A 27,011-nucleotide genomic window follows, 5' to 3' on the forward strand; every position below is an offset into this window, starting at 1 on the left:
CTAATTTGATATACAGGGGTCAACTTGGCAATGACGGCTGATTTTTCTTTTGGCAGATCATATTTATCATGTATTGCTGTCAAGTCACAATGATTGATATAAGACATGTGTTTGTGCGTTAACTTATGAAAGAGTGGTGCAAGGTGCATGAGGCATCAGATAAAGCAAACCAGACCTTCAGCATTAAATACTGAGAATCTTTGGAATGTGCTCGGAAAAAAAGCCTGAAAAACATCAGCACATTGTCTTGTAAAGTTTCCACAATGCTGTGATGTCTCCCTGCAGCAAGGAGAGAGGAATGCAACCTAATTGCTAGTTTGCACACATTCACAGTAATCCTATAAGGTCAGAATTTTATAAGGCGGGGTCTGATTAGAAGAGTACTTTTTTATAATATTCATATTATACCGCATACTTCAACCCTGATCAGCCCATCGCTTGACAAAATGAATAAATTTCCCACGACTACTTGACAAACAATCTAGGAAGATTGCTCACCATGTGTGTGCTCGGGGCAGTTTGTCGCGCGTTCCCCACAGCTCAATGGTGAACCGCTGCGGCCCGTTAGATCCTGGAAAATTCATTAAATTGCAGACAAACACAAGGGTAATAAATTTATCCAACATGTGAAAGAGTCATTCAGAAAAAAAACGGCGAACTTGTGGCCTGAAACTGCTGTACATTATATATCTTACCGTAGAGTTCAGCAAAACCGTTCATCGGCACTCTGGAGGTTCCCGTCACAAACTGCAAAAGACGAATTCGTTTTTCGGCATCCATCAGCAGCACTGCCTACAAAAACGACAAAAAGACGGAAGGACAATAATGAAGCTCTTCTGAAAAAGAACAACATCAAACATTCATCCCCAACTATGAAGTCCCTTTTGAGATCAGTTTATAAAAACAGTGGCACCTTGAATACAAATTAAATTTGCCCTGAATCTGTTCCTGCCTCACAATGACAAATAAAAAAACGAAACAAAAACATTTTTAGATTTTTATTTTATTTTTTTATAAGAAAGACAGCATTCCATAGTATTGTATTTTCTAAAAATATAGAGTAATGGCATTTAGTAATTAAATGCAATATAAGGACTGAAGCAGTTTTTGCTTCAATTAACAGGACATTGTGCTGCTCCATCTAGTGTGTGTCCCCTGGTTACCGAGTGTTATGTATTCCTACTTTTACGAATGCACCAAGTGAGAGCAACAAGTTTCTATTATTTGATGCACTGCTTAATTACAATTGTAGATTATATTTCAAATTTGTTCAGCCGCTAGAAAATAGAAGAAAATAAAGAAAAGATGCCTGTGAATAGTTTTATTGCCCGGTGATCGTATTGTTGCTGAACTTAAGCTTATATCTCCCATAACAGTGTTACTTATTGTTAACGCATTTGAGCTTTTTATTTTACCTCTGCTGTGAGTGCTTTACATTTGTACAAACCAGTCAGCTCTTCTTAAAAGGAAGCAGACAATAAACTGATATTCATGGTCTTGTGGCTCCAGGCTTGGAACATCACTTACTTTCCAGAACCAGTGGATAACTACGTGATCGGCACTGTAGCCACTCTTGTACTTGGTGTTCTGTCTCCAGTCGTTCACATCCACATCTCCCAGACCACACATGAGCAACTGTGGGGCAAGAAACCAAACATGAGATTCATTATTCACATTCATGAAATGAATTACACAATCACAGATGGACAGAAAACTCACCTCGAGCTCATTCTCATCAAAGATCTTGATCAGATCTTGAGGGATCAACTCAAAGAATCCCTGGAAATATAAGCACGCAAAGATTGCTACTGAGACTTTAAAAACTTAAACAGTAAACACAATTTTTTTTTTGCCAATGAAAAGTGTCATTACATCCTTAAAGGCAGTCATCTGCTTCTGGATACGGTTTACAAAGCGCCACTGCATCACAAGACTGTGGATGGGAAAATTGTGTAGAAAGTACAATTTAACATGAATAGTTTGAAAGTGTTGCCTTGAGATTTTTTTTTTCTCTCCAGTTACTTACTGGATGTATTCCTTCTTGTTTTCATTAGTGACGACAATCTCTGCACCGTCGGGCTTGAGCTCATGCTGGTGAGTCTGGTGAGGGTAATCGGGATATGAGTTACACAGCAATGGTATCAACAAAATATACAGTGCTGTGAAATAGTATATACCCCCCTTCATGATTTCTGTGTTCTTTGCATATTTATCACAGACAAAGGTTTCGGTTCATCAGACCAATTTTAATATCACACAGAGACTACTCAAGGAAATACAAAATGCAGTTTCTAGATGACAATTGAATTTATTAAGGCACACAAAAAAAATATCCCAAGCTATCTGTCCCTATACTTTTTCACTGCACTCTCAGAAGGGAATAAGGCAGACATGTGACAAAGAACCGACCTGTCCAAAGAGTTCCTCATCAATGGTGAACATCAAATCCAGGTCAGTTGGATCATTCTCCAAAATCCACTTGAGTGAATTAAAATATTCACTGTCCTGATTAGACGTCAAAAAATAAATAAAAAAGTCACGAGTTCATTTGTAAGGGATTCATCATTCACCACAACAGAATGTACACGAAGAGACTTCTTGAATTTGGACACTTACGACAGACTCCATGTCCTGCAGGGTGATGGGTTTCTGCAGCATCATCTTGTAAAAAGGTCGGATGAAGAAAGCTTGATGTACAATGACAACGCAAGGTCAGAAATTTTAATTTCAACTACAGTCCTAAAATCCATAATTCTTATGAAACTAAACTACGCACAAAAAATTAAGGGCAGAAATTTCAGCATGGAGCTAAAATGCACTAAAACCTTTACAGGTGAACTCAACTTGTGATGTTTCATTACCTTTTGCATAACTTGCTGCCCCCCCCCCCCCAAAATTCAACAGTTTGAGCCATGAAAATGCCCAAGGATTTTTACATTATGCCTTTCAGTGACTCTTCCAGTCTCTCTGCATTTCTGTCACAACCTGTTTGCTTCTCTTCAATTGACTTCAATGTTTAGGTGTTGTCTTAATCTCATGATGCCAAAATGTGAACGGCATGATGACAGGAACAATTTTAAAAACAAATTCCAACTAAATTACAACAAAAGAGCAAGTTGTGCAAAAAGTACTAAAACACTGAAAAAGTGGACACGTAACATTAAAATTTTTTTGAAAAAGAAAAATTTAGTTACCTGCAAAGGTTCTAGTGCATATCAAATCAGTGTGAATTTGAGAAATGTTGCCAATTTCCTGAGTGAGATAAAGTATAAAGCCTTAAAAATCCTTCTTGAGGATTACTATTGAATAAATAAATCTAAAAATCGAAGAAGTAATCTTGAATAAGTCTTTTGCTGTAATTGATGAGAACATTAATCAACATTTAAAACAGATTACCATTTCAACTGCTTTTTTTTGTACTCAGGTCTTTTGTGGTAAAAAGCTAGAACCTTTATTTAACCAAGAATAGTTCCACTGAGATTCATAATCGGTTTTGGAAGTCTGGCCAAGACAGCAGCACAATACTTCCATGAAGAACAAACATAGCATTGTGTTGCATTATTAAGTCATGAATTAAGAAAAAAAGAAAAACAAATTGCTTTCAATCAAAGAAGACTTATCAGTCTTTAACCAAAGTTTGGAGGCCCCACGCATTGGTCTGTGTTTCATACTGAAATTTCACCTGAAAATTGAATATGCCAACTTTATGTGATCAGAGTATACTAAAGTGAACGAAGACTCACCATCAAGCAGTTTTCCATGCCAGACTGCCATGCCTGCCACACGGCCAATGCACTTGAAGTAAGTCAGGTGGTCTTCATTACATAGACCTGAGTTGGGATTAATCTGCAGTGTATAGTTGTCCCTGAAACAGCAACCACACGAGAATGAATGTTCCTTCAAGGCATAACATTCTCTTAGATGACCTGCCTCAATGCTTTTTCATGTTTTTAATATAAATATATTTCCGCACAACTTCCGCACAAATGTTCTCCAACAACACCGTTTTGGACTCACGTGGCAGAATATTCAAAGAGTCCATAGTAGGGGTTGAACATCTCCTTGGACATGAGGAAGAACCACTCCCGGGCCAAACCGCCATAGTCCAAACCCTTTTCACCCTCAAACTCCACCCACAGTCGTGCTTTCAACAAGTCCGGCCGCTTAACTAGGAGGATTTGCCGGTACGAGTCCTCCAGCACTGCATTTCGTCTCACCTTCATCGCAAATTTATTCGGGATGTTGACCTGCAAGAGAATATGTATTATCGTTCCTACATAGAAAACACACTAGCAGGTTGCTCAGCAAAGGTTGACAACACTCACTGGTTTCTCCAGCTTCTTGCGGAAGTAGTCATACTTCTGTTTATAATCTCTGGAATAAGGCACTGCCTGTCGGCAAAGCATACAGGCAACCAATCAATCCGCGACTCCGTTTTTAATGATGCACACAGGGTGAGAATTAGATGTGATACACAATTTATACTTACTGGTCCAGTTATTGCAGAAGTTTGTAATCTAGGATCATCCCACTGTGTGATTTTAGTGTCTGTAAAATACAGACAGAAGATTATTAGTTTTCTTTCTTTCTTTCTTTCTCTCTCTCTCTCTCTCTCTCTCTCTCTCTCTCTCTCTCTCTCTCTCTCTCTCTCTCTCGATAAAAGGATGAGATGAGACACTCACTGTGATCAATGTAGAATATCCTCCCATCTGAGTGGACCCTCTCCTCCCAACCAGGCTGGGGAGAATAAAAATGTGAACAAAAGCTCAGACAAACATAAAAAAAGACTTTCAATGGATCTCTCGTATGAACTTACCGGCAATGGTCCAAGATCAGAAGGATCAAGTGAGGTTCTCCTCCTCACATGAACAGGAGTCACAAGTCTGGGATCTTTCTGATGAGAAGCAAACAAACTTCTTTCACTCAACCGGGAAATACTTAGATAAGGGGTTCGTTTGAAATGGACCAAAAGGGTGCAGGTGTGAGTTTTTAATTGGTTGATTGCAAAATAGATGGGTCACTCAGATTGCACTCAGATTGCAATTTGGAGAGGGATGATTTGATAGAGTTCTTACTCTATTGCTAAATCAACAAATATAACAGTGGCCAACAATTTTTGCAAAGGACTGTACACCTTCAGTTCTCACCCAGGTAGTCGTTTTTGTATTGTGGTCAATGAAAAAGGGTCTTCCATTGGGAGCGCTGCGGACCTCCCAACCAACCGGCATGGAGCCAGATGCAGTTGCGGCTTCCGGGCTGGGAGTGTTCTGGGTAGATGCTTCATGGGACGCAGGTGGTATGGATGGTGTACTAGCACTATTGTGTGCAACTGCTGGTGTTGAATTTGTTCTCTGTCAGGAAAAAAAAAGAACATTTTAACAGATGTTATAGCACAAGTGCATGTTTTTGTTTTGACCCTGTAGAGTGTCAAAAGATATATCTTGTAAATTTGACAAAACAGAGTATTGTTAACAAGCCTGCCAAATTTAAATAAAGAAAAAAGTGACACGTATATAAAACAAGGATCCAAAGTCACAAAAATAGAACCTGCCTTCCAACTGTAAAATGGTATAGGTGTGTCCTTTAAGGCACTAGAAACAAACCCTGCTTGTCCATCACCTGTCTATCAAATACATTCCTTCATACAGTCTGTGCTCTAGTATCTGCAGCTCATTAGCTCACATGCTGGCAAATGTAATAAACAGTTAAGGTTACCTTAAGCGTGTCTGTTATGCGGGCACCACCCACACCCAACAGAGCTAGGTGTTGACAAATTGGACTGGCGAGCTCGTTGGCTCGTTTGCATGTTTGCCTGTGAGCTAGCGAACACAGAAAACACTTAACTTTTCTTCTATAAGTGTCTCTGCTGCGCGGCTCTCCACATGCTGAGGAGGCTGTGGAATAGTAGGGGATCCAATGCTGGTCTGTGAGCCCACTAGTGGCTCATAGCTACGAGCAATGCTAATTCACAGTGAAGCTCTCCATGGTTCACCACACATGGCTTCACACCTCTGGCATTTTTTTTGAGTTGTTAGGCACTGCTAAGATCGCTAACTTCACACTACAGTATATTGGTAGAAATGGGCCAAAGTTTTATTACTACTGTGACAATGACAGTGCTGAATAACTTATATCGTGGGAGGGCTGACTCATGCCAGGGGCCCAAGTGTGTCACTGGACCACCATTTTAGCATTGCCTAAAACAAAACAACCGAGAAAGTGACAAATATTTTCACGCTGTAACTAAAAAATTCAGTACTAAAATTGTTATCTGTCTTTGCGCACATTTTCAGCACTTACCTTAAAATGATACGCATTTAGAAACATATCAACAAAATTACAGGGTCTTTCATCAAAATAAAAATGCAACTGTGTGCTGTACCTGCAAGTGGGGTCGTATCCATGAGGTGGTTCGGGTATTGTGATTGATATAATAGCGTCTTCCTTTAGTGTCCCTCTTTTCCTCCCATCCTTGAGGCAGCCCCGTAGAGGTCTGATGCTGCTATTGAATAAAATGAAAATAAATAATGATCAGAGATCACCCATTGAAATCCTGAGAGTCCCAGTGGAGCAAAAATAAATGTCTTCTGAGTTTGACACCCGACAAAGAGTGTTGAACAACCCTGTGAAATTGATGGAAGAAATTGCCAAATATGACAAATGAGACATCAAATTCAACCCGTTGTCTTTGCTTTGCTAGGCTGTGGGTGTGTTGGTATGCTGAAAAAAACGAATGCTGCTTTATCGGGCAACTCTCTTATAGGTACCCATTCAAACATTTTTGAGCTGCGAAAATGCTGTATATCCACTTCAAGCATCTGGTGGCTGGAATTTAGTATGTAAAATATATACGAGTCATCATGGGGCTTTTTCAAGCTGTGACAAAGAGCCGCTCTAAAGCAGTGTCCCCACCAGCACAAAGTGTGCATAACAATGAAAGGGGTGTGGCATAACTATATAGCTAAATGCATCTTGCAATCGCGTCAGATAACCACTGCTCAAACGAAGGCGGTCAAGTTTTTATATGGTGGGGGTGGGGGGGACTCATGTCGGACCCCAACCTGTCTTAGCCACAGCCTAGAATCAGGAAAACTAAAATAGCGAAAAACAGTTTCATGTTATAACCTCACAATTCAGTATTACACAGTTCTCAGTCTTCACAAGTTTTCATCAATTATCTGCAAACGTATACTGTCATGTATTTAGAAATATCTCCCTTAATTTACTGAGTACACCGTGAGCGCTAAGAGACCTAACAGTTTTGACATAAATTTGGGTTGGTAAATCTGAGGAAATGAATGATTTCATAAAGGAAGGAAATACCGCTGAATTAACAGGATGCTCCTCTGATGCTGATGTGTGAAAACTTCTTGTGCGAATGGAATGGTTTGAATTGCATGCATGATCCTGCAAGCAGAGAGAAGGGAAGCATCAATGACAAGACTTGCCCATTAGTGTCGAAACTGGCTTTTCTGAGACACATATTACATATGGATCCCATTATGGTTTGACTTCAGTTTTGCAATCTTAGCGGGGTCAACAATGTGATGCCAGCTGGCCACGTGAGTAGCTTGCAGGCCACGTGAGTAGCTTGCAGGCCAATCCTAAAAAAATAGGTCACCAATGATGGGACATTGTGATTTTCTAGCATGTTGTGGAAGTGATAATTTGAAAATGTAAACACAGATTTATAGATTTCCAAATAAAATGTTGCGTATTGATAAATATTGATCTTGTTTTCTAACAATTGTGAGAAATCATTAACATGATTCGTGTTTTCTATTATTAATTTTGAATCATAACATATACCATTCTTAAAGGTAATTTCAGCAAATTTGTTATTTCAGAAGTGTTGAGCAAAGCAGTATCCATTTGCATTCATTAGTTCCCAAAGACCAGCTCTCAGCTTCAAAACGGCTGGTAAATCCTGTCTTAGAGGAATGTAACAAAGAAAAGACTCACCACCTGGTGCTCACGAGCTGTGGCCCCTGGACTATAAAGGTTTCTTAGCTCGTCAGTCAACATTTGTATCGCCGGGGGAATCTGAGGTGAGGGCGACGTGAGCGGGCTGCCCTGGTTTGGATGGACTTCATCTTCTCTAAAAACCTCCCATTCCTAGACAATAGGACGGTTACAAAAAACAAAACAAAAAAAAAAAAAAAAAAAAACAACAAAAAAAACTTTAGGTAAGGTTATTTACGTATGTAACGTGTGAAATATAGTATCTAGATAAGTGCTTAAGAAGTGCAGTCCACATTTACAGCTCATTGTTACATAAAACATGAACAGGTGAAGTGATAAAGCCACAAATGTGTTTGCAGTATGGTTGTAATTATGAGTCATAATCACAAGTCGTTTCATAGTAAAAAAAGAAAATACCTCATCTTGTGTCATGGTCTCATCGGGGTCTGAGATCTGTCTGCGTGTAATATAATTCTCCGCCCTCTGCCTTGCACTGTTTTGTCGCCTTGTGTCTGCATTACTGTCACTGTTTAGGCAAGACACAAATACACTCTGACCATCACGACCGCAGCATCGTGTAGGTCTCGTACCAGAAATATGATGTCATCATCGTGTCTTAACTGTAACGTCGGTGGCCTCCACTGTGTGGTTCTGCTCTCGTGGTGGACATAGAAGGTTCTTCCCAGGTTGTCCTGACGCTCCTCCCAGCCAGGCGGCAGAACAGGTGTTTGCTCGCTCTGCATGGGGCCTGACATGTCCTGAGATTCCAAAAGGTCCCATGGAGGCTGCGCAAAAAAAGCAAATATATTCATGCTGCGATCTCTTTGTATACATATTGTAATATTTAGCTTTTTTTCCCCCCTACTGTAGGGGAACTAATACGTTGAACCCTAAGCTAAATATTGCAGTTAATCTTTTGCAACTCTGCTACATATATCAGAGATTTGAATCCGTTTTACACATTTTTACATTATACAGGCATTCAGAATATAAAGTGACGTGCATTCGGTCGTACCATATTGTGTCATAACACTGTGGTCTATTGGAAAAGATGCAATGAGACACAGTAATTGTTTCTAAACCACACTTACATCTGTGTTGTCACTTTGATCTGTTGAGTCCTCGCCTGAACCGGGGTTTCTCGGGATGTAGGTCATTTTGAGTCGCAGATGGCCTTTAACTCTGGACTTGTGACTGCACAAAAACATTTTTTTAAGTATTTTTGTTATGTATACATATTTTTAAGGGTGCCAATTGTTTTTTTTTTTTTTTGAATGGACAACAAAAGATTAAAAGCATAAATAGACATGACACCTACCTTCTGGGATGAAGCAGAAAATCCTTGAATGTGTATGGCCTCGCAATAGGTGAATTATTTGTCTGTGAAGAAGAAAAACGACTAAATAATAAAACAAAAAAGTAAAATACTTTTCAATATTCTGACCGAGGCAAGGCATTTTTGAGCCATAGCGTTTTATGTACATTTTTACATGTACGTCACATGTACATGTAAGGGTTCATTTGTGAACATTTTGTTTACCATAAAACAAACGCAGTAATGTGACATAAACATCTTGGACCGTGTTTCCATAACGGGTGACAATGATGCGGAACAGACCCAACGCTAAGGGTGTTCATATTTATGTGATGGTAAGACAAGTTGGGCAAAGCGGAGGTCTGTGCTTGTGCTTTGAACCAACTTGCATGCAGTGGCCATGAACGATACAGCACAATGAACAAAGGACTTGTTTCTGCTCTTGGTCAATAACTTACTGGTATCTGGCTGAGAGGAATATCCACCTGTCCCAGAAAGTCATCACGCGTCTGATAAGAAAAATACACACAAACACGTGCACGTCATGACTTGGCAGTATTAGGATAATTTTTTTTTTTTTTAAATACTCAAATTAAAATTATCAGCCTATGTAGAGTGGATATAAAAAGTCAACACACCCCTGTTTAAATGCCAGGGTTTTGTGATATAAAAGACCAAGATAAATGATTTAAAAACTTTTTCCACCATTAATGTAACCTATCACCTCTACAACCTAAATAAATAATTTGAGACAATAAGTTAAAAAAAAAAAAAAAACCTGCAGAATTAATGAATCATATTCAAAATCATGGTAAATAACAGTCACCACATACTAGCCACCATTCAAAGTGCTTCTGATAACCCCCTCACCCCCAAAAACATCTTGTTTTAGTAGGCTTTGCCTGTCATTTTTATTTTTGCTTCCAATCAGTAGCCTGAACGTTTTGTGCAAACGCTATTATTTCAAACTGTTCATAATTCTGTTCACCTTGACTGAGGCCCCAGGGTCAGCTGAAAAAGAAAAACAAAACCCCAGAGCATGATCCTGCCAACACCATGCGTCATCTGTAGGTATGGTGTTCTCTTGGAGACAAACATGTTGTGTTTGCACCCAACATAGCTTTTAAAATTATGGCCAAAGAGGTCAAATTTTGTTTCATTAGACCAGAGCGAGGGGGGAAAAAAAAAACAAAACCAAAAAAAAAAAAAAAACGGCCAAACACACGTGGGAAATGTGTCAAGGCGTAGGGAATTCTGAATAGTTTAAAATAGCAGTCAGTATTACCGCAAAATTCAGAAAGCAAAAAAAAAATATGAGGAAAAGCCTATTAGAACAGCTCGAAAGTATTCAGAGTTCGAGAGATATTTTAATGTCAGCATGTGTGTGCTGAATCTCGCTAAACATGAGCTTGAATTTCATTGGTTAATTCGACAAACCAGATAAAGAGTATGGGTGCACTTGGGCAGCCAGACGTACTCAGCTGTTTATTTTTAGTTTCCCCTAATAAAAATACAGATTTTTCAAAATTCTATTGAGCGGTCCCGTTTACAGGCCACATTGATGTTGGGAAATTTTTGAAAAACATCTTATCTTGATCAACAAAAACCTGGCAGGGGTATGTCGACTTTATTATTTTTTTTAAATCGTTCTCTACTTGAAGTTTTTTTTTTTTATTTTTAAATCATATTTTATGACGCAGATGGAACTGTGCTTAAATCAGGCACAAGCCAAATAATTACAGCAGCTTTATCATGGAAAGTAAAATGCTGAGAGGCCTAACAACAGAGGAGTGTCTGACGGCAGTGTACGGTGTTGACGTGAACAAATATAAATCAGAGAATCCTTCATCCTAACAATAGCACAGCTCGGAAAGTCCCGAGTGAAAAAGACACTGCCGTCAACGCACGTGCCATGTAGAGGTTTTCGGCTCAAGACCCAGTTTCTCCCTGGGACCCGGAGAGCCCAATTATACATGTATTTCCATTGTCAATAGGCTAGTATTGGAAAATTACTAAATGCAGGAAGACAATAAACAGACAGGCAAAGCCGCAGCATTTTTATGTGATGATCAAGGAAACAGAAAGTCATGTGCCAGAACATCACGCCCAACAAGACAACACTTCCTTTCACTCCATGCGTCATCACTATCAAACGGCATTTACACCATTTTTTCAGGATTATGTATCTTGTGCACACATTTATTCTGTGATCTTCAACTCCCTTTTGAATTTGAATAACCTATAGCTTCGTTAACTGCTAAAATATGGCGGTTATGACTGTAGTCCACTGTAACCCAAATAACGGTTGATGCCGGTTCTAATAATGTGTTATAATTTTTTTTTATAGGTTGCATAAATCTTAATATCAATGGATTTGACTTTTGCACAATCGCAAAAAGTGTTCACAGTAAAATATTTATTTTTCTAAACAAGGAAATGGTATTAAATAGCCTCCATATGCCCAAGAACTGAGTGAGGTTCATTGTAGTTTGCTCTCATCACTAATCGATCCATGCATCTTCATCTGAATTCGATCATGTTCAAACTTGAAATACCCTTTTAGTACAAGTCAGATTCAAAAGATCAGAAGTCAAATTGTACAAATGATCTTGAGCCTAATTGGGGAAAACGATCCTTTCAATAAAATGTCAGCACAGTGTTTCACAGGCCAATAGTGATGGCAATCCCAGCTGGTTTTAAAAACATTGTTGGACATTTCCTTATCTGTATCATCCATCAACAATGAACGTGTACTTGGTCAATGGCAAAATTACACTTTCAAAAAGCATGCCAGAAAATTGCTGTGACTAAATTCGGCTCATTTTTGAGGTTTGTGGCAAAGAGTCAACACAGTGAGGCATCTGTGAAGCAAAGTATCGTCAGTGATATTCATCTCCACTTGGCAATGTTAAACTACTTGACAGGTGGAGCGCAGAGCTTGTGAAAGTGAAACCTCAACTTCTGACAAGCAGGCCAGCTAGTGTTATTGAAACGGCAATCGTACAAAGTGTCAAAAATGAAGCCAGCCTGATCAGGTGATTAAAAATATATTCAACAAATTCTCTGACAATTTGTTAAATTGGTCATCGGCACCAAAACAACAGCAGAAAATCCAATACAATGCAGTATCAGTGTGGCCTTCTAAATAACTAGGATACAACAAGTTACCCTTCTGCTACTGCTTTACATATTTACACTGGATTATCGCAAGGCGGGGCTTGGAAAATTACTGGGCTCTGATCCTGTTGAGATTAATTCTCATAACAACGCTAACACTCCCGAAGGAATCTGGGGGAGTTCCAACTTGAACTCGGAAATGTAGACAACCATGGCCCCCCCCACAGAAAGGGTGGCAGGTGCACTGCACCACTTAGCCTGTCAAGCGCCTCCATAATGGCATTTAGGTCAAGTTGTATGTAGCGGATATTCATGTTATTGGTGAGATCGCTGGACATTTAAACTACATCTAATCACTCTATGATGTGCGCGTGTGCAATGCGAGTCTAAGTTGTATATATATTTATACGCATTTGAAGATGGCTTGTGGAACTTGTGGTCAGTTGTTCATTAACTCATGACATCATCCATGTGCTGATAACAGTTGACCCAAGCGTCAAAGATAATTTTACTCAGCTTTTACACCCCACTAAACTGATTGTGAAATAAACACATGATGTAGCATTTTTGCATATGAGTCTAGGTTTAATCTTTCCAGTCCTAATGTAGTCTCAATTGATGACTGAGTTCTGCTTTATTCATTATTAAATCAACAAAAAATACTATTGGAAAGAAATAACATTTCTGACTTCTAGTCTTCCTTGGTAAATGTCGCATCCCTCCATAATCATTTTTTCACAGCAGAGTGGTGCCTTGAGATACGAGTGACGCTACTTGGGAGTTTTTCGACAATGGAGCCTTCGTCTGGCTAATTTTTTACCTTGACTTGGGAGCAAAAATTAAAGATACGAGTGTTGTATGGTGGCAGTGAAGTCAACTTCACAGCAAGCAGCAGTTTGGCAGAACGGATTAGTAAATGGCATTTTTTTTTCCGATGAAAGTGGCTTAAAGCTACTTCTTCACTATCCCAGTTAAAATTTGCTGCCAAGCTAAACATAAAACAAAAGACAATTATTTAAAACAACCACATAACATTGCCTTCTGCTAGCTTAATGCTAACACATAATACACAGGTGTTAAACCAAAGGCCCGGGGCCACATCATTTTATGGGGCCTCGCGAAAGAAAATCAAACATTTCCACTTCTACAATAATGGCTAAAATCTCGACCAAAATTTCAACTTCTCACATGTAATAAATAAGAGAGATATTGTTCGTATTTTCTTGTTACCGAACCTCTCATTACAGTAGTTGACTTCTTTATATGGTTTCACAGTCATAACGGCCCTCCAAGGGAAACGGTCACTACATGTGGCCCGCGACAAAAATTAATTTGACACCCCTGACATAATACATCCATCCATCCATCCACTTTCTAATCCACTTACGCTCATGAGGTTCGCAGGCGTGGTAGAGACTATCCCAGCTGTCTTCGGGCACTATACGGGGTACACCCTGAACTGGTTGCAAGCCAATCACAGGGCACCCAAACAACAATTCCCACTCACAATCACAACTTGGGATAATATGGGGTGTTCAATTAGCCTACGGTGCATGTTTTGGGAATGTAGGAGGAAACCGGAGTACCCGGAGAAAACCCACGCAGGCACGGAGAGAAGATGCAAACCCCGACAGGAAGGCTGGGCCCTGGAATCAAACCCCGCACCTCTGCACTGTGAGGTGGACGTGCTAACCAGTCGATCATCATGCCGTTACGCACAACACAAAATGCTGTTATTCACAATATCTCAGAGGTGGCCAGGAAAATGCCATATTTTAATTCATCTGAGATGTTGTTCACATACCTCAGTACGCACAGCGATTCTGGTTTCCAACAGAGCTATCGACAAGGATGCTGCTGGTTTCAACAGTTATGTTTTTTTGTGAGCAAATGTATGCAAATCTTGAACTGGGGTGATTACCATTATGACCTGTTTTTTTATTACCTGATTGGAAAAAGTGGGGAGAAAAGATCTGTTAAAAGTGGACAACGCACCTTGAGTTGTAATGGCCACCAGACATCAATTATAGTAGAGGTCATTATTTGATTAACAGCTCATGTTGCTGATTCTCCAATGGAATAAAACTAATTTTTTTGTCTTATTGAAAGGAAAACCCTGCGACTCGGTGATACCGGACAGATTGAAAAAAAGAAAACTCAGGTTGAAATAATTAGCCACGATCATGACACACAATCCTCATAACACAAGTAACAACAACAACTAAAAAAAATTGGGAATTACAGCAAGATCTTTCCAACAGATGCACTTTAAATACTGCAGACTCTTACTTGACAAGATGCTAAATGCGGGGGGTGGGAGGGGGTTACACACTTGATACTTAACAAACACAGTATGACAGGGGCACCCACAGAGGAGAGCGCACACCATGCTTTGACTGAGAAAGGCTCACGCTCCCACCCTGCCAACATTGACACCCACCAATACCATCCCACTCCATTTCCAGACATGGTTGGTGTAGCTGTGCGCTGCTCTAGTATCACGTTGTTAAATTTGAATCCACGGGACTGAGCCGTGCTACAGACCACCAGACTATCTGGAGTCACAGGCAATATTTCAGAAGCACTTTATTTATATCATCACGGTGCAGTGCTTTTCTCACCACTAATATTAGCTTGGGTAAATACTTAGAGAGATTACTCATAGTGCAAAGAGAATAATGGTATATTGTAAGCAATATAAAACAGGTTGCATGCTTGCGATTCTCAAACATCATTCATTTAGGCCATTCGAGGTTCAATATTTCAGGGCTTTTCCTTAAAAAAAAAAAAAATCCTTACGAACAGATTGACAGTAAAATAAATGAATATCTGATCGATTGTCCACATCGGGGTCATTTAACTGTGTGATCTAACTACAACAGTCTTAGTTACTGAGTGTACCTTTTTCCTGCATTATGTTGAACTGACTGTCAGTATAAAGACTCTCAGGGATAAAACCAGTGGAGTGACATGGAGTGAAATTACCATATTATATTCAATGCAGAAAATTATTCAGAACGGATCAATAACGGGTCTAGCAAAATGAATAGCCTTGAACAATGAACAAGCAAAATTAAGGTTGAGATGAGCACAGTGTTTTGCTGACACATACGTTTGCGTTGCACGACTCGGCACCCGTCACACTCATTCAAAAAAATGTCACTAGAAGCTGTGAGAATCTTCTTCAACCGGTTTAACAACATTATATGCAAATGAAAACTGCCTTTGTTAGCCTTGAGGGGGAAAAAAAGTCGGAAAAGAAATATTTGAGTTTTCAGCTCAGGGATCAGGAAGCAACAGGCATCGTTCAAACAAAGACACTCACCTCAGCACTTTGACTTACATTCTTTGCAGCCCTGTTCCCTTTGCAGCTTGCGTCTGCATCATTCGGCAAGCTCGGTAACTTAGTTGGACAGCATGGAGACAGATGAATATGCACGTGCGGAGAGCACGTACTACCAAGTTTTGTGTTTGAAACATGACATGAAATCCCAGCGTTTGGATAGGGCACCTCCAGGGAAAAGCTGCGTTGTATGGCACGGTGGCAATGGTTTTTCTCAAACTTTTCTTGCCCTTTTGCTAAGCCGCAGAATTTTTCCTCTGACGGTTTCACAGAGGAGAACAAACAAGCCGAGGTACTACGGTACAGTTTTTTCTTAGTGTCGCGCTCAGTCTCAGGCTCTGCAACTGAGTAGGGAACATCAAGCCATTCCGTATTGACTTCGCACGATGATGCTGCTCCTTTCCCGGCCGGAACTGGTCTCTGATGGGCAAAGTGTAGCAGAACGCTCCTTGAGCAATGATGAGAGTTATCATGAGATGATAACTGTTCCATCGTATCATTCCTGTCCACCACTTTGCATTTAGGTTCGTCTTGGAAGGGAACATTAAAGTGTACCATATGTTTGCTGTCCCGACACTCAGATGTAGGGTTTCCCTTGAGACAATGTAGGCCACTTGTAGATGTGGAAAACTCTTTTTTCCAAGTCACTTCCTCGTCATCCCGTGAGGAATCGGTGGCAGATGTCTGGAGAGGGGCTCTTGTTTCAAGCAGAGCAGGAAGAGCAACTGGGTTTACCGGAGAAGCAGGTGGCGTGCTGCAGGGGCTCTTGGGGAAAATAACCAAGGAGGAACAACGTCTCAGGGGAACTTTGGACTTGCAGCAGAGAACACTCTTCTCTTGGGTAGTCCTGTGTTTTTCTGGAGCCTCTGACTCAAAGATACTGTTGCTACTCCAGTATCCGGCATCGCTGGCCATACTGCTACTACACGAACCCCCATCCGAGCCTGTAACCGCTCCTTTTTCAATAGTCCCAGGGTCTCCATCCCCCACAGTGCCATCCGGGTCTCCATTGAGCGTGGCGCAGGGCTGTAGCGAGATCTGCACAACGCTTTTTTGACTACATCCTTTTGTTTTAATCTTGGGTATCAACACTGAAGAATACCGTTGTAAATTTCCATGGTCAGGTGACAGCGAAGTCACCTTGAAGTGTAGAGAACTGTGCGCCAGACTCTCTGCGAGGCTATCAGCTGACAAAATGACTCCACTCTCCTCACCATGGCTGCTGAGACACTCTGACAGCGGGTCGGTGTGGCTTCTCTTTGACGCGAAGTCCAGACGGAGCCGGTGTGCCATTCGTTTAACTCTCTAACCCCTGCAGCACTGAGGTGCGCTGCATGATAAAAGTTGGCGGTTGGGAAAAAAAGCAAAGCAAAGCAACTGCTCCCCGTCGGGCTTTGCGATCACAATCATTAGTGGGTGTAGATAGCCAAAATAGCTCTGGTGACATCCTACATTCCACTCCAGGCAGATCGCAACTTTTACTTAGAGGAGGTCAGTGGTTCTGTTTGGAGATGTGACCCAAATACGCAACCTTTTGAAATGAGCAATTCCCAAATTCTTCTGAAGTTAAAAGGACAGACACTTTGCCACTAAAGTGATTAATAACTTTAACCTTTCAGCTAGTTACGTTCAACCCGAGTTCCAGGCTGTTCAGTGTCTCAAAGTTCCTGTCTTGTCCAATTGCCTCAGTCAAATGAACAGCCGAATCCAAAAACAACACTGTGTCCTACTATGTTGCATCTCAAACCGAAGGACTGGTACACTGTTACCCCTGCCTCTGCCCTCTCACTCTCAAGACTCTTACTTCCTGCTGCGGCTCGGCTTCTAATCTTTCTGCAGCATGGTGCCCCCTCAAATATTTTTACCCGCTGCGATTGAATTTCAGGAAATCAAAGGAAATGAATCTAAATGACTCTCTTGAAAACAAGGGCGGTAAACAAAATCACAAAACCAATATCATTCAATGGTTCTTCGCTTGCATGACTTTGCTAGCAACAGAAATAAAGTTGTAAATCTGTAACATTATCTGCCCCCTAACAGAAAATAGAAGATAAGAGCAAGGGCGACCTGATTTGACTGTGGAGTGACTGCTGTTATACGACACCTCGTGTAACTGTCTGGACTGGTCTGATTTCCTTTCACTGCTGTTGCTGTTTATTAATGGTGGGCTATTGTGAACCAGGTTGTGCTATTTAAATGACCATGCTCTAAACCTTGTGACCGGCTATTAATTGATGGTGCATGGAATAAATTATGGATGACGCATGTGTATTTCTGTCCAGTCATCTGTGGTAGCACAATGACCCGCTCTGCCTCTGAGGTAATATTACAATGTACAAAGTAATCTCGACACCTTTATAATGGTTACATGGTCCTATTTTAAGGCAGAAAAAGCCCAAAGGATCGCCATGATGTTTTAATATTATTTGATTATAAAACCATCAAGAGATCATGGGCAGCATGAGTAGCAAGTTGAAGTTTCAATGTCATACACTCGTCACTGTCATTCAAGATATGCTGTCATGTAACATTTAAGGCCTTATAGTAGACAAAAGGCGAAGCTGTAGCTATTAATTAAAAAAAAAAAAAATAATAACTACCGTCCCCATTCTATTGCAGTTGGTGTCATTTTGTAGTCCACCAATTAATGCAAGCAGTGTTTCTAGCTCCAACCAACACTAGCTTAGAGTACTGTCCCATGCCAAGGCAATTAGTACTCCCAAAACAGGGTGATGAAAAGCAGTATTGTCAATAGCCATGATTTTTGTGACTTTGACTTTTGACAGTGAAAATGTAAAACAATGCAGACTGAAATGAAGGTAGCAGAAACAAAGAGCTTTTTGAAACTTAGACGTGGCTCAGAATCACATCAGATACAGATGTTAGATCAAGGAAGGTTTTTACTTGCCATAATTTCATACACTAAGAGTGGACAAGCCTTGGGCAGGACACTACTGCCATCTGACACAATTTGAGCCAGGAAAAACCCAGCGCATTCCGGTCAAGAGCCTTGTTTGTTCATGGTTTACTAACTTGCATATGTGCACGGTACACTGCATTTATAAGGTGGTTGTTTTTGTCTATTTTTGCTAACAAAATTCGAGGGCTAGGATTCATAATCAATGAGTTGATTGATCATTTGAATTCTAATTTGTAGAAGTGATTGTTGGAAATAGCAAAATGGAGGGGAGCAGAGGCACTTTTTATTCAGTAACATCTTGTTTTTGTTCTAAAGTGAAACGACATGATGTGTGCTCTGGGAATTTGAGCTACTTCCATGCAGACCTCCACTACGGCAACTCCTCTAGGCAGCATGATGTTCCTGGCATCAAATCAGGAGTTTAGAGAGTCTCACATCCACCATGAAAACAAGAATTTGAAAATGCATTTTCGGCAATTACATTTCATCGCCAATCTCTTCACATGATCTTTCTGAAAGTGTTTTATGATGCACTAGTCACATGCAATACCTCGCATGTGAACGAACATTCATATGATCTGGACACAACAGCCCATGGGACGTGAGAGTCGTTTTCCTTTTTTTTGTACACCTTTCGGCAGTGTGTGCTGGGATGTCACCCCCCCTCCCCCCCAAATAGAGATTTACCCGTATTTACAGCTTCAGAAAATACGAAGCTGCGTTTGTCAAACACTATGCTGTACATCATGGCAAAATAAGGGCCGCTTAATCTTTAACAGGCAGTCAAACCTAACTTCACCTTGCCTCATATGCCAAAATAAAACGCCATTACCTGCAACCATGAAATATGACAAAATGAAATACTAATATTGTTTCATAGTTTGAATTTCAGTGTACAAATATTCCTTTATAACACTAAAGCCTACCTCTAAAACCTCAGGAAAATTGCCATAATCTCATTAGCCAATGTGTTGTAAGGAACAACACCATAACTATCCACTCAGGCATGATTATTGTAGTAGTTCTCTAAGTTTTGGTCCAAGGTAGAAGACAACAGTATGAACTCGAAGGGCCTTCTGAACAGGACCAGTATTTCAAGCGGGTGCGTAAAGTTCCCAGACATTAAAAAATGATGATTGTCTAAATGTTCTCAGCGGATACAAAATCCCAATAAATTCATCCATATGCTTTGTACGACAGGCACGTACAAAGCAGCAATTAGATGACAACACTGTGGAATATTGCAGTCAGCCAAGCGGGCAAGTCATTTTAGGTTGGATATGTGCATATTACTTACCAGGCGGTTTTCATCAAACACCTCCAGCAGGAGGCGGTGCTTCCTGGGATGGACCTAAAATATAAAGGATACCAGAACCACTTAATGACTGATTAGCTGTGTTCAACAACGCTGCATATTCAGCAAGGCTAAACGTTTAAACTGAAGTATTGCAGGTTCATGGTACGTTCATGAGACCAAGGCGGAATTGCGGTTAGTATTAGCACATCATCATGAGTTGAGGTTACACGTTCTCCAACATTGTCGCGCATTCTTGGAACGTGAACGTTCGGTTTATTGAAGACACTAAATGGTGCGTCGATGTGAATGTGAGCACGAACACTTGATTTCCTCAATGTGCCAAAGGGGTTGAACCGACGAGATGACACGTCGACTTTACAACTCTTCAATGATGGTTCCATCCTGAAGTCTATTAATTGCATATTTGGCGCATTAACAACATTGACTCATCGCTGAAATAAACAGGTGGTGGATTTGTGCAGCAAACTAGCAGCACTACCTAAAGTGTGTGCAAACATTCTACTAAAAATGAGAGCATGGTGGCACGCTCACTTGCAAAATATACAAGTATCACCTCAAATATAATAAATGCACGTCCATATAAAAATGATTGTATACAGTCAAAGTTCGAGACTGAGACCATTTTGGGTGCCAACGGTATGCTTAAACGGTACGCACCCCGCCCCCCCCAAAAAAAAACAAGACACCCCCACCTCTTTCTAGGGGTATGGGAGGGAGTCTCCGCGACTCTAAAAACATCTATTTGGTTCAACAATAGACATTAGGCACATCGTGGTATGAACCAATCAGAGAAAGAGAAGGGTGCAGCTACCCTCTAATTGGCTGTGGGCCAGATATTCGCACGTGTCCATTTGGAGATGCGAGTGTTGATAGGGCTAGAACCAAAACTTCCATCGAGGACTGGGAAGATTGTCAGAGTAGCGAAGCAGCAGAAGCTACAGTTGTTTAGGGGAATGAGGCGGTCGGACTTGAGACATGGACTAAAGCTGACGTTGCATCATTGAAACGTGTCACAAATGCGTGGAAAGCATGCTTGAAGTGACTCGTAAATATGTACATCGCCTTGTGTTTGTTCTTAAGGTATTATGCTGAACAAATGCAAAACCAGAGTACAACTATCATTTGCATTTCGAGAAATGCTGCTTTCTTTGATAGGCTGTACGAAGTGGCTCTGATCAGCTTATTGTGATGTCACTGTTCACAAATTGATGTTGTTACTTGGCATTTATTCTAAACCAACTCGTAACTTGATTGCCTGTTCAAGTACTCGTGACTCTGAATACCTTTGTGCCAAATGTTTAATATTTGCTGAAGCGCAATTTTGTGAACTGAGCCTGAGCCCGCTTTATTTAATTAGTTTATTTATTTTTCTACATTTCAATCATCAGATATTGAGTGGAAAGAGCTCCGCATGATAAGAACGAGTGACAACTTCTTGAATGTTAAACCCCGATATGTTCAAAAGCCAGAACCAACAGTCTGTCACAGAGCACGACAAGCACCGATACTTTTGAGCAAGTTATTCGTCTTGTGGAATTGTGCTTCAAATAAAGAACTTGATGATGATGACCAGATTGTTCCGTAATCAGTTGTTTTGGCGAAATCAATAAATGACTAACTAATGTTTTAATGCCTCTTTCTGCTGTTCAATATGGACACCCCCCCACCCCCCCCCACCTTCATTTGATGGGACATAAATCTAAATCAGTGAATCTACATCGCTTATAATATTCAACAAACTGCACTCAATTGGCACCAAAATGTATCTGGATATCTCTACTTAAGCCCAGTCCAGCCTCTGAAAATATCACAACAATAAGCCTTTCCATAAGCGCTCACGAAGAGCATGAAAAGAACGTGTACTGGTACATGGGGTGCTAATCTTTTTTTCTCTCATGAAGTAAGTGCCAGTGTTTGCGTCATTCAATTGGGATGTTGAGTCAGTGAATGAGAGTGTGTAGGCTTGACTGGCTGTTAATTGACTAAACAGTTAACTTCTCTGTGTTGAGAGAGCGCATCAGCTGTGGCCAAGGGCGTTCAGATGTAAATAGGTCCGTGTGTTCATTTTGTTACCTTTGTTCAATAAAGCCACTTTTAGTCCACAGGCAGCTGCGTCTATCCTTGACCGCCATTTGAGGGCTTACAATTTGTTTTAACTAGCAGTGGTAGGCTACATTAAATTAACTGATTATGTTTACTTTACTGCAAATGTGCGGTTGTGCAACTTAAGCCAATTGCGCTTTGCAATTGGTACTTGCCACTTTAGCTTCTTCTAGTAAGTGTGAAATGATATTCTGTCTTTTATGTACCGGTAGTCTTTCCACCTGGCTCACATTTTTTTGCTCTTTGGTAACATTCAATGCAGAAAATAATCACTGCAAAATCCTACAATGCAGTCAAAAATCCGTAATTAAAAAAAAAAAAAAAAGTATGCAGGATATAAAAATCTGAAATACAGTGATGCTGCAAAAAAATGTCGCGTGCAACATGTTGTCAACTGAAAGAAATATGAATGACATCACCCATCAAACTCTGACTGCCACACTGTGGCAGTCAGAGTGCCGGGCTTAGAAAATCAGTGGATGGATAGTCTGATCGTGTGTTGCAATTCAATATTTACTTACTCGAAAATAGAATTCCTCATTCCATTTTGGATCCAGTGACTTCAGGTAATGGGAGATGAGCAAAAAACAAACACATGAGTACATCCATTAATACATGCATTAGAAGTGCAATATATGCGTGTGCTCTGTCACCTTTTTAATTGTTTTAGTTTGGTGAGTTGCTATTTCCCCGCTGCAAGGATCGTAGAGAGACAGTCTTGTGTATGGGTCACTGTAAAAGAAACAAAATATATTGAAATGTGGACATGAAGTCAACATTGATCTGCAGAGGACAGTTGTGTCTAAGTATGTATTGCATTAGTGGTTCTCCATGAAAGGGATGTGACCAAAGTAACATTAATATAATGGTTAATGGTTCAGCTATTTTTTACTGCACACAAAATGGACTGTAATGGTTATTTCATAATAATTTGGGTCAATGTAATGCACATTAAAACCACATTCAGTCGCATATTGCCCATTAGTCTTAGACCAGTGCATTAGTAATGCATTAGTAGGCTGGTCGCACACTGCAATTTTACCAATTCATGTCCATAACTCTGGTAAGAATTATGCTAGCAATTCTTTTTTAAAGTCTTTTGATAAAATACACCAATTCGAATACTAAATGTAATTATTAGAAAACTGCTTCTTTTAGCAGAACTAAATGTGGCTGGTAACTAATAGAACCGTTACATATTAACCTTCATAGCTCCCAGAGAAACCAAGAGCATTTCAAAGGTCAGAGAGCTTCAAGAAAAATAAACAGATGTTTAAAAAAAAAAAAAAAAAGTTGCAGGACGATATTGCAAATTTGAATATACTTTTTGTAACACAGAATTTTTTTTTCCATCTCAATGAGGTTATGGAGAACAAATACAGTCTTCAAAATTCACAGATAGTCATGAATGCATTCTCATTACCGAATGTTGCAATGCGATGAGACAAATTCTGATGTATAAAATTATTGTGTGCGGAATGGCAGCGGTTAGAGCTGCTTCACTGATGATAATTTTTCCCAAAGGGAACAGTAAAGTTCATTCTGATATTTTTGTGGCATTGAATACAATTTAAGATCACAATATAACATTGATTATAGTCGTCGTGGTTCCTCAAATATATGACTTACCTTGCCCCAAGGATATCTTTTTTAGCTAGTCCGATCCCAGCAATGACCTCGATTTTAAGGACTCTGGATTCACCCTAAAATCAACAATAAAAGAATGAAATTATCAAGCCAAGTCACAGAATGAAATTATCAAGCCAAGTCACATTTATTTTTCAGCCCTTAATCACCAAAACAGTCTCAAAAGGCTTCACATGCCTAGTTAACAAGTATTCACAACATCCCCTGACCTTAACCCCAACGAGGGCAGGAAGAACTCAAAAAAAAAAAAAAAAACATCTTCGGAAAAATTTGAAACCTTGAGAAGGGGCCGCAAATGGGAGAACCCCCCCCCTCCCCCCCCTTCCAGGATGACCAGGCTGCAATGGATGCCGAGTAGGTAAGATCTGACACAATATGGTACTGTATATTATACAGTGTATAATGTTCGTTACAATTATATAAAATTCCATTTAACAAGATGCACGCAATCTTACTTTTTTCGACATGCTATTGGGTGGAATCAAAAGTCAGAGGTATAGTACTGTACTTGATTCATCACTCCCTACAACTATATAGTGCACTGTACAGTGCTCATTTTTTACTGCATATCAAATGTGTAACGGGCAGAACAATTGTGGCTGCCAATAATTTCGGGAGATTCCTGAACAGCTGGTCAATTTTTTTCTTTCTTCAAATCCGACCTGTGTCATTTTCATATGTGGTCCTAGATTGGATACGTATTGGATTTTTTTGCAATAGGACTTCAGTCTGAACGGCTCGGTTGCATATATCCAACTGATACATCATTACAAGCAATGTTGCCTCTAAATTGCGCGCATGAGCACTATGCACACGCTACATTTCTTCACTCATTCTTCATTCCCACTCCACTTTAATCTAAAAAGAGGACACCAGACTATTCCCACATCCGTGACAGTTCTAGTAGTGAGACCAAGGGTGCGCACTCAGTTATACGATAGTTTGATGCATACATTGACACATTTTAACTCACACCGACCGCAGAAGAGAGGCTGCAAGTGAGGCGTGGACCGCTCCATTCAGGAAGTCCAAACATGGACATAGTTTATGAGCCCCTTAAATGAGGCTCTTTGGCTGTTTCAAAGGTCAGGTGAAGTTGTGTGTTTTATTAAATGACATGTTTTCCATTATTTATGAGTGGATAATGTGTAACCATAGTTATACAGACTGGGTTAATTAAGTATGCTTAAAAAAAACTGTGTGCGAAAATAAAAGTAACAAACCTGGGCCAGTTTTATTTGTGTCATAAATCCCCATTTGATGATGTGATGTATTTTGATATAAAGATAATGTGATTTTTTTTCACAACGTACTACATCACATACCTTGTTATGATCGCAGGTTTTGGACAGGTGTGATACTACGTGCAGCAATGATGTAACGTCATCTTGAGTAGACGCCTCCATGAGATAAGGAGATCGAAAAGCCTCACCTGATTCCCCCCAAATATTCCTAACTGCTTCGGTATCGCTCCTCAGTCGATATGGGACGATAAAAAGATGACCATATTTACTTAAGTAAACCCTATGTTGTGAGTACACTCAGAATCTGATATGAGCCCAAGTTTGGTCATGTATCAAGGATTGAGAATTCATTTGACATCTTGATGTCCATCATAAGGTCCTTCTATTAGTATGCTCTTTATCCTCACTTGCATGACAATTTCGCTCACTAATGTTTTTTCCCCTCCAGTACTGTCCTCTATTACCGTGTGATATTTTTGCACACAAGTAGGACTATTATGGCATACTAATAGAACTACAAATACCACTGAGGCAAAAATAGTGGTAATTTTGGTGCAGGACGAGGCTGCGAGCGTGTGACACTTGCCCACGAGTTGGGCAAACTAACGTTATTTGTGCAGCACAGTAATTGTAATTTACGAGTAAAGTATCACTGCATGCTCGTAGGCCAAAAGTTGCACTATATAACAACATTACTAATAAGACTCTTGATAGGGCACCATCGTCATTCTACAGGTGTGCTTAATGGTATTACGAGCAGTGGTAGAAGGCAAAGTACACTACAATACTGTACTTAAGTAATTTTGTTTAGAATTTATACTTGAGTATTTCTTTTGTGACAACATTTGACTTCTGTACTCCCTTCTGTACTTTTCTACCGTGTACTTCTGTACCCACTTGTGTACGAGTCCTTACTTTGTCACAATGCTCGCAGTTCACTTCATAAAAATCCCAATCCAGTACTGTACAGTGAATTGGGAGCAGAGCATGAGTGATTCCGAAAACAACCTGTGATTTTCATCACGTAACCTTCGGTGAAAGTTTTTTGACGTCACATGCCGATGACGTGTACAATATTTCGCAATGACTGACAAGAAAGACATGACGATGGGTTGCCTCAAAACAGGAAGTCTCCTTCTAGAGATGAATACATCTTGAGTCCAAAACACTGCAAAGCCTTTAAAAAAAAAAAACAGTCCCGTCAACTTTTTAAGCAGACTTGACGACAAGTAGTCAGTTGGAACAAGTGAAAAGCTAACATTAGTTTCGGTGTTGGCGCTAATTAGCTAATTGTCGAGACGTTAACCAGTTCCTCGCTAGCAAGCTAGCTAAAAGGAGGAGTGGTCACGTAAAGTGAAGCAAGTCGACGTTCACCGCTGCCAAAATCTGTTGAGAGACTTTCTTTTACCTCCTCGTCGCTCCAAAGTCCTCGGATCTCTGGCGAAAGTGCGGCCATTATATTCCAAACTTTCGGCTCGCAGGAGAAGAGAGCAGGTAAATGGCACTTATTGTGACTCGCGCACAGTTCGCAGTTGCGACTGTTGAGATGATTTCCTCCGTATGTTTACGCGAGGAAGTGCGACATGGCGGTCACTCCCTCGATCCCTCGATCCATCCCTCCCGACCTCCCGCCTTCGCAGCCTCCTCCTCCTCCTCCGCCTCCTCCGCCTTCTCCTCCTTTTACTTGAGAAAAACACCCTGAACATCTTCAACCTTAACCCGATATACACAAGCCAATTTGCTCGAGTTGGATAACCCTCTGTATGCACATGCTTATATAGTACAGTATACGTTTGAGCAGTAATTACGCCCTTACGTCATTAAAAGTGCAAAATGTCTTTAACACATTCACGGCCAGTTCTAGAGCATTTTAGCTGATCTTTGGAGACCCACAGACTACTGTCTTTTGTGGCAATATACGCACGGAACGTACCAAAAGAAATAATTTCACCAGAAAAGAAGTTTGTTTTCTAGCTTTTGTAGAATATGATTTGGTTTTGCCCCACCCACCTGCTTCTGACCAAAAAGCGGAGAAAACAAGC

The 27,011-nt window shown here is 40.3% G+C and overlaps 1 protein-coding gene across 3 annotated transcripts in view; it reads right to left on the minus strand.

The window, feature by feature from the left end:
• The window catches only part of nedd4a (NEDD4 E3 ubiquitin protein ligase a), a 30,083-nt gene extending 3,502 nt beyond the window's left edge, over positions 1 to 26,581 (minus strand). Inside the window, exons 1-28 of one of the 3 annotated variants that reach the window (XM_019886785.1) lie at positions 26,378 to 26,581; positions 23,708 to 23,781; positions 22,732 to 22,810; positions 22,600 to 22,638; positions 19,955 to 20,008; positions 9,736 to 9,786; positions 9,281 to 9,342; positions 9,054 to 9,156; positions 8,584 to 8,747; positions 8,380 to 8,488; positions 7,963 to 8,115; positions 7,324 to 7,407; positions 6,383 to 6,502; positions 5,148 to 5,351; positions 4,817 to 4,894; positions 4,683 to 4,737; positions 4,490 to 4,548; positions 4,326 to 4,391; positions 4,018 to 4,247; positions 3,744 to 3,865; positions 2,617 to 2,687; positions 2,410 to 2,505; positions 2,027 to 2,100; positions 1,873 to 1,933; positions 1,720 to 1,779; positions 1,528 to 1,635; positions 696 to 792; positions 499 to 571 (exon numbers count right to left, since the gene is read on the minus strand). In XM_019886785.1, the coding sequence (XP_019742344.1) occupies positions 499 to 571; positions 696 to 792; positions 1,528 to 1,635; positions 1,720 to 1,779; positions 1,873 to 1,933; positions 2,027 to 2,100; positions 2,410 to 2,505; positions 2,617 to 2,687; positions 3,744 to 3,865; positions 4,018 to 4,247; positions 4,326 to 4,391; positions 4,490 to 4,548; positions 4,683 to 4,737; positions 4,817 to 4,894; positions 5,148 to 5,351; positions 6,383 to 6,502; positions 7,324 to 7,407; positions 7,963 to 8,115; positions 8,380 to 8,488; positions 8,584 to 8,747; positions 9,054 to 9,156; positions 9,281 to 9,342; positions 9,736 to 9,786; positions 19,955 to 20,008; positions 22,600 to 22,638; positions 22,732 to 22,810; positions 23,708 to 23,781; positions 26,378 to 26,425 (2,594 nt within the window). In that variant the 5' untranslated portion in view covers positions 26,426 to 26,581. Of the gene's footprint in view, positions 1 to 498; positions 572 to 695; positions 793 to 1,527; positions 1,636 to 1,719; positions 1,780 to 1,872; positions 1,934 to 2,026; positions 2,101 to 2,409; positions 2,506 to 2,616; positions 2,688 to 3,743; positions 3,866 to 4,017; positions 4,248 to 4,325; positions 4,392 to 4,489; positions 4,549 to 4,682; positions 4,738 to 4,816; positions 4,895 to 5,147; positions 5,352 to 6,382; positions 6,503 to 7,323; positions 7,408 to 7,962; positions 8,116 to 8,379; positions 8,489 to 8,583; positions 8,748 to 9,053; positions 9,157 to 9,280; positions 9,343 to 9,735; positions 9,787 to 15,719; positions 18,072 to 19,954; positions 20,009 to 22,599; positions 22,639 to 22,731; positions 22,811 to 23,707; positions 23,782 to 26,377 lie in introns of those variants that run through there. The other 2 variants (XM_019886784.1, XM_019886783.1) reach the window with 2 other exon arrangements.
• Between the last annotated feature and the right edge of the window lie 430 nt (positions 26,582 to 27,011).

Source organism: Hippocampus comes, unplaced genomic scaffold (genome assembly GCF_001891065.2).
Source record: "Hippocampus comes isolate QL1 unplaced genomic scaffold, H_comes_QL1_v1.1 scaffold261, whole genome shotgun sequence".
In the NCBI taxonomy this organism is placed as follows: Eukaryota; Metazoa; Chordata; class Actinopteri; order Syngnathiformes; family Syngnathidae; genus Hippocampus; species Hippocampus comes.